The sequence below is a fragment of the Centrocercus urophasianus genome, unplaced genomic scaffold, assembly GCF_019232065.1.
Source record: "Centrocercus urophasianus isolate 14NV4802_14NV808 unplaced genomic scaffold, USGS_Curo_1.0 seq_53, whole genome shotgun sequence".
In the NCBI taxonomy this organism is placed as follows: Eukaryota; Metazoa; Chordata; class Aves; order Galliformes; family Phasianidae; genus Centrocercus; species Centrocercus urophasianus.
This window is the reverse complement of record NW_024885122.1, coordinates 299,728-307,156: the sequence shown is the minus strand read 5'-3', so window position 1 is coordinate 307,156 and position 7,429 is coordinate 299,728. Positions and strand designations below refer to the sequence as shown.

The 7,429-nt window shown below is 47.1% G+C and overlaps 1 protein-coding gene across 2 annotated transcripts in view; it reads left to right on the top strand.

The window, feature by feature from the left end:
* Nucleotides 1-7,188: 7,188 nt before the first annotated feature.
* Nucleotides 7,189-7,429, top strand: part of CPNE1 (copine 1) — a 15,296-nt gene continuing 15,055 nt past the window's right edge. For both annotated transcript variants that reach the window (XM_042835527.1, XM_042835526.1), the window contains exon 1: nt 7,189-7,314. In XM_042835527.1, the coding sequence (XP_042691461.1) occupies nt 7,189-7,314 (126 nt within the window). The remainder of the gene's footprint in view (nt 7,315-7,429) is intronic.

Here is a 7,429-nt window from a genome sequence, read left to right as displayed (position 1 = left end):
ATACTGGCGATTCAGGACTCGCTTGGAGCCAGCTCAGTAAGTAGGAGTAGAGCATAGTTTCCGCGTGTATTCAATAGTCACAGAGTCTGCAGTCACAGAGTCATCAATAAGTGTGTGCTTCTATGGCTTGGGCTCAAATTCAGAGCTCAGAAAGAATTCACTGCATGCCCAGCTGCCAACCTGCCCTGGTCATTGCTGGGTCACCTCTGTGGCAGCACGGCCTGAAGAGTGCTGTGGATGGAGGGGGGTCTGGAAAGCAAGATGTGGGGGGGTGGCTGAAGTTGCCACAGGGTTTGCTGGGCCCAGAGCAGGCTGAAGGCAGCCCTCGTGGCGACTGCAGCTCCTCACAGGGAGCAGAGGGCAGCGCTGAGCTCTGCTCTGTGTGACGGCGACAGGGCCTGAGGAGCAGCACAGAGCTGTCGGGGGAGGGGCGGCTGGGGTCAGGGAGAGGCCGCCCCCAGAGGGCGGTGGGCGCGGCACAGGCTGCCAGGCAGCGGCACGGCCGGAGCTGCTGGGGCTCAGGGGGCGCTGGGACACCGAGCTCAGCCGGAGGGTTTGGGTCGGGGCGCTGCTGTGCAGAGCCACGTGTTGAACTCAGGGATTCGTGTGGGTTCCTTCCAAAACAGGAGGGGATCCCGTGGTTCTGTGAAACCCATCTGCTTTCCGCTGTGTGCCTGTCCTTCTGGGTGCTCTTCCCAGCCCTTCAGCTGTTAGGTAACCCCTCAGGATGGCATCAAGCGACTAGAGCACCTTGGCTAGAAAGCTGTTTTTAATGTTTTGTTTGGTGAATAGCATTTGTTTGGAGTCCTGCATCAAATTTGTAATAATAGCTTATTAACAAGTATGAAATCAGTCCATCAAAATACATGATGGCAGGTAACTTGAAACACAGCATAAAGAAGAGGTATCTATTACCCGCCCGTGGAAGTTCCTAGCACTAGTCCTACCTGTCACACCTCCAGCCCTCTGGTAATGAAATGGTGGAAGATGGTAATCGGTTTTGTTCTCCACAGAGGTCTGTGCTCTGCTCTGGGGCCCCTGGGGACCCGATGTGCTGCAGAGGGGCTGGATTTGGTGGTAATCATCCTGGGCTGTGATCTTGCTAGTGGGAGTATCTCCATCTCGTTTTGAAATGAAGATGCGTTTTTTTTAGCGCTTCTACTGATACAAATCTGGCTTTATGGTTTCTGCTAGGGCCGCCTCACAGGGCTCAGGAAATGATGGGATTAGGATTTTTATTTTAATACATTTAGAAAGTAGAGCTGAGACTACCTCCACACCGGTGTTTGCTTCATAATACAGAAGCCTGAAATGTTACAGGCTGCCTTATGAAAGGTGAACTAGTAAAATTGAACTAATAAAGGTGAACTGAGAAACACTACTTCTGACGGTCTGGGCACACAGATAATGTGAGGAGAACAAAAATTTTTTGAAGAAATTAAGGTGATATTTGCATAACATGGGATTAAACCAAGCAGCAGACAGGGAGGCTACGTTAGTTTAGGAAATGTCAGATTTATTAACTGGGAATTTGTTACAAATGCTGGGTGTATTGCGCTGCTGGGAAGTACAGAGCCTAAGTGATGGAAGAAGCTGTTGCTGGTACGTAGTGCTGATAGTATTGCTGGCATGGGTGTTGTGTTTGTGAGCAGAATGGAAAGCAGAAGCTACAGCCAGCCCAGTACCAAGTAACTTCATTGAATGTAGCTGTTTGTGAGCGTGTGTGTTGGTACTTCAACCTGGAGTTATAACTGAGATCTTCAATAGATGTGCCATATTTGGTGTACACTGATGTAATGTAAGTGTGGTGTGCAGAAGGATGTAGTTGATGAGGACTTATTAGTGATAATAACTGGTAATAAACTGCAGGCTTTCTTATCCTGGATCCTTGCTTCTATGAGGTCTGCGCTGAAAGTAATGGTAATGCCTCCTATTTTATGATGATGGCCCACAGTGTGAGAGGCAGATGCTGGTGGGTTGGCAGTAGAGGTTGAACCTTCCCACCAATATTCCACTCCATTCTGTTGCTGTATGACAGATGGCAGCAGAGGGGCAGTCTGACAGAACGGTGTCTGACATGGGAATGCATGTGGAGCAAAGGAATTGAGCTCTTCCATCTGGAAAATATTGCACCCGTTGATGTTTGTCAGTGCGTGCTGGAAGTTTATGGAGACCAAACTGTGAGCAGAGTGAGGCAATGGGAGGTGTGTTTCACATTGCTGTTGCCACTGCTGAAAGACAAGCTGTGTTCCAGACAGCTGCGCAGATTTTTATGAGCACGGCATGCAGGCTCTTGTTCATTGCTGGCAAAAATGCATAGCTAATGGTGTTCAGAAGTACTGTTTTTTAGCTGATAATTTGTTTTATCAAATAGAGTTATTGTGTCCTTTATATCTGTAGTTTCCATAGAAATAAATAGGAGACATTACTTTCGGAGCAATCTATATTTTATTTCCTATGTGGAGCAGTTAAAACCAAACTGACACGTGACTGGATTCTGTGTCAATATTGGCATTTCTCTCCAAAAGATGCCATGTCTGGCTCTCCCACATGACAGCAGGAGGATAAGTACAGGGGAGTTTGTGCTTCAAACACCAGTGTGACATTTTGGGGAAATGTGAGTCCCTCTAAAGCCATGAATTTGGGCAGTGCTCTTTTTGTGAGGCTTTCTTCAAACATAGGTAGGCACTGGTTTCTTATTTCACTTTTGATTTCCTCTTATGCTGTGGTAAGCAAGTAGAATTATTAGAGAGATGGTTAGGGAAGAGTATGTATGTTACTATTACTTATCTATGGAGTTGATTTTGCTTATATTGAATGCTTTTTACTCTGTGAAAAGTGGGCTTTTCTGTAGTAATATGCAGAGTGTTGGAAGTTCTGAAAGACATAGAAAAAGAAGCAGATAAGGAATGATCCTTCTGCATGCGTGACATGCATTTACTATGTGATTTTCCTATAAAGTAGGATTTTTTTTTGTCTCGGTTCCAGTGTTTATTACCATGCTGAAATCTTCCAACTTATTTATTGATGTGCTTCAATTCAGTGTAGGACAGCTCTGGAACTATGAAATGAAAAGTGTATTTCTGTGTGTACTATACAGCTCTTGGAGTACATGACCACCTTTGCATTGAAGAGGTGGTATGCGCAGCAAGACAAAATCATTTTGGCATTTTTAAGCTGGACCTCTGTTTGGTTGTTTGAACAGTTCTTAAGGCATGTTTCTTTGAGTCTAGAGCCAGTCTGCATTTTACTTGAGTAACTGGAATGACTTCTGGTTGAGCAGTGAAAGACTTGTCTGGAGCATCACTGGAGTACATGTGTGGGATCTAATGTAGACTTGTGTGCATTGTGTCCTGCTCTCAAGTTCGTAAGAGTAACACAAGCGATGTATTTTTCCTCAAAATGTGAATATACATTATGTGCAATCCTAAGTAAAGGCCAAAGCGAAGGTGCCTGACAGACCTGAAGCAGAGTGCTGGAAGCTCTTCCTTCAGCATGTGCAGAAATCAGCTCAAGATGAAACTTCACAGGCAGTGCCTCTGAACAGCGAGATCCCTGAGCTGTGAGAGCGTTGGACTGAATGTGTGCAGCTGTTGTCAGTACTGTGGATCTCGGTTGGGTAACGTAACATCTGCTGTGATTGTACAGGCTACTTCTAACAGCTGCACTGACCTGGTGGCTTGCTTATGTTGCCTTTATCCTGAACCTGCTTAGCTGTGGTGCACCAGTAGCTCTGTTTTATGTATTCTAAATAGAAGTTGAATATATCTGTTTGGGTTTTATTTCTGTTTGGCAAACTGAGTATCTGCAGCTATAATAGTTTTGTGACTCCCAGAGCATGCTGTATCTTAATCTCCTAGAGGCAAGTAAGTCAGAGGGACTTCGGTAAATGGTTGTTGCAAGCTGTTAAGGATCATTCTCTAATAAATGCTTTCTAAGTTGAATGTGTTTTTCATACCTGTGAGGAAAGCACTTTGCTTTTGCTGCTGTTTTCATTCTGGAAATACACTTCATCTTCTGTGAACAGTTTTAAATAATAGATGTCAGTATTAGTCACCCAGGGAAAATAAGAAATCAGTGAGTTTCAGAATTTCTGTAACTGTTGAAAAACAGAGACTTTTGGGTGTTGCAACAAATGTAAACAACATTCTGTCACAGTAAAGGTGAATTAATGGAATTGTAAAAGCTAAATATGTGTGTATGGGTGGATATATAAACATACCTGTGCTCTGTGAAAACTCAGTGAAGCAACATGAAAATTGTTTTTGCAATGTTGACTTGAAATCTGCAAGGTAAATGGGATTGTGTACTGTTCCTTGAGTGCACATAGAGGAAAAAAAGCAGTGCTGTTAATAACACAAAAACAAACCCTAAGTTCTTTCAGTTTAATTGCGCTAATTAGCCTGGGATCAGATCTGTCTCATCGAGCATAGTGACGACTGGAATCTATGTCATGTATCTGCTATGCTGCATTGCTAAGAGATAAAGCAGTTCTCCTTAGTCCATGTTTCTTAGAACCATACTGGCAGGGCAGTGCTTACCTTGGGAGTCAGCTGGTAAATGCCAACTGGGTGCTTGTCACAGGAGGTGATGATGTGCAGAAGTGCAGGGCGTAGAGACTTGAGAGAAAGTATTGCAGACTTTCTTTTGCTTGAAGGATGGGAGGCTGTACAAGATGTGTTAAGCACAGGTGATGGCTGTGGGAGTCTGCACAGATTTCAGGATGGCTCCAGTGCTTGGGGTGAACAGAGCCTGTATGGAAGAGGGGTGGAGATTAAAATCAACAGATGTGTTTCATATAAACAATTCAGTTTGTTTTATGAATAGAGATAATTACTAATGGAATGAAAGTAAATAAATAAATAAAAAGTCTTTTAATAGGAAAAAGAATATTTGATCCACTAGTTACCATTAACCCCCATTTAAAAGTAACCAGCAGCTGAAGCTGGGGGCTGGTATTTCCAACTATTAAGCACTAAGGAGTTCCACAGTTTCTTTTTCCATTCAGTATTGTTGTGTGTGTTTGGGAATTAATATGTTAAGGCTCTGATTTTTTTTTTTTTTTTTTTTTTTTTTTTTGTAAAAAGCTTTTCGGTGCAGGCAGGTCTCGAGATTTGCACTCCACTAACAGTGAGCAGGATAAATGGGTTAAAAGTGTTCACCTAGATGGAGGCCGAGCAGATCTCCAGGCTTGGCTGAAGTGGGTTCTCTGAAGCAACCACCTACTCCTTGCTCTTGCTGCTGAGCTGTGTAGGCTCATTCATGGTCCTGATTTTTCTGTTGTACTTACTAAAGGAATGCATTGAAACTGGAGAACACCATACAGTGTATTTGAAAAGCTGTGAAGTGAGGAGGCCTAGTGTGAGCTCCTGAAGGATATCTGTAGGCAGCAACACATCAACAAATGCTGGCTGAGGTTCCAAGTGGTGTTTTCAGATGAAGCGTGAATATTTTACCCGACTGTTAAGGATCCACCCTTCCCATGAGGTGCATTACCTGCTGTCCTGCAGTCTCCAGAGAAGACATAACAGAAGTGTTCTTTGTTTTCTGTGGCTTCTTTTAGAAACAATCCAGCTGTGTTGTGTTGCAAGGGAAACCTTCATGCTATTACCACATCTTGAACAGTAGCATGAGACTGGCTTCTGTGAGTTAGCTATTGAAAGACAAGTCTTCGAAACAGTGATTTCATGGTTTCATTGCCACTGATCTGGAGAAGAGGTAGCAGGTGAGAGGTGATCTGGCTTCAGGTCTGTTGCTTCGCTTTACCTTGGCTTCGTTATGTCGATTAACAGTTTCTACTGCAAACTTTCAGCTGTCCTTATTAGTCTCTGTAACATGAACAATTAGGGACTCATTCCATGTGCAAATAAAGACCTATAGTAATGTTTTCTGCCAGAAAAGGACCGCTGTTGTTTGGCAATGTTGGAAGTATAGTGAGAGACGTTTCTTTAGGGTTTTAAACTTGTCTCATGGTTTGTTATGCTGTACCAGGACAGGAAGGTGTCTCCTGTTGGTGCAGAAATCTGCTGTAACAGAGAAAATAGGCAGAAATGTTGGCTCAAGAGTCAAGGCTGGCTGAGCTGGTCTTTGTTTTGTGTGCACGTGTAGAGCTGCTTGTAGACCTGCAGGCTCCACGGATGTGGTGCTGCCAGCTAAATAAGGTGGTCTGGTGGAATGATACATGTAGGTAAAGGAAAAACTCATACTTGTGATGCTTGCAATTTTAGGAAAACATACAGTACCTATTAAAGGTAATGATGGCATCTTTTTAGTGAATCTTACCTGGGCTTGGGTGCAGCTGAAGTGGAAGCCAGGGGCTTTCACCAGTCATTTGAGCAGCTGTTCAGTGTGCGGGCGAGCCTCTGTGAAGATGGTGGGTTAAAGCAGATGATGACGACCTTAGAAAGCCGAACCGCGATCCTCTTTGTCTAAAGCTCCGCTAATTCTTTCTGCACGCTGTTTTTGTCCTGCTGCCATCGCGACAGCATCTGTAGTGCATTAAGTGACGTGGGTGACATCTGTCCAGGGAGACTGCGGGTGGGAGCTGTGAGTGGGGTTAAACGTTGCCCCGTAGAAGTTCATCTCTCCATTCAGATTGCTGATATTTACACCCAGCGAGCACGAGAAAGCCACGGAGAGTCGGCACCAGAGCGACTGAACGACTCTCCTGGTTTTCCTAATAGCAGTGAAGTAGCTTCTCTAGGAGATACATGTTGAAGCACTGCTTAGAACTTTCAAGCTGCCCGGTCCTTCATTTCAACGCTCATCTCCTAGCTTGGGTCCGGTTAGAGACCTGCGGCCGTTCCTCGGACGGAGCCGCGGCGCGGGGCAGGGAGGAAGGAGCCGCCAGCGCTGCGTGCGGCGGCCGAAAGCCGCCGTTGTTTTCCGAATAGCGAGCGCGAGGCCCGGGGAGAGGCGCGCGTGGCGCTGAGAGCGGCGCTTCCTCGGCCCTTTCCGGGCCGCAGCCGGCAGCGGAGACGGACCCGCTCCGGACGGCCTCCATCTTGTCGGGGCTCGGGCCGGGCGGGAGGAATGGGCCGGGCTCGCGTTAGGGGCCGCGGCCGCGAGGCGGAGAGCCCGGCGGCACCGGGCGGAGCGGGCACGGAAAGCCAGGATCCGCCCTGCGCCGAGCCGCGCGGTGCTGCGGGGCCGGCCGGGCCGTGACCCCTTGCCGCGCTTCTCCCGCAGATGGCGCAGTGCGTGAGCCGGGTGCAGCTGTCCGTGATCTGCCGCCGCCTCCTCGACCGCGACGTCGGTTCCAAGTCGGACCCGCTGTGCGTCCTGCTGCTGGACGTGGGAGGCCGCTGGGCTGAGGTGAGGCCGCTCGGGGCTGCCCTGCCCGTTCCCTGCCCGTTCCCTGCCCGTTCCCTGCCCGTTCCCTGCCCGTTCCCTGCCCGTTCCCTGCCCGTTCCCTGCCCGTTCCCTGCCC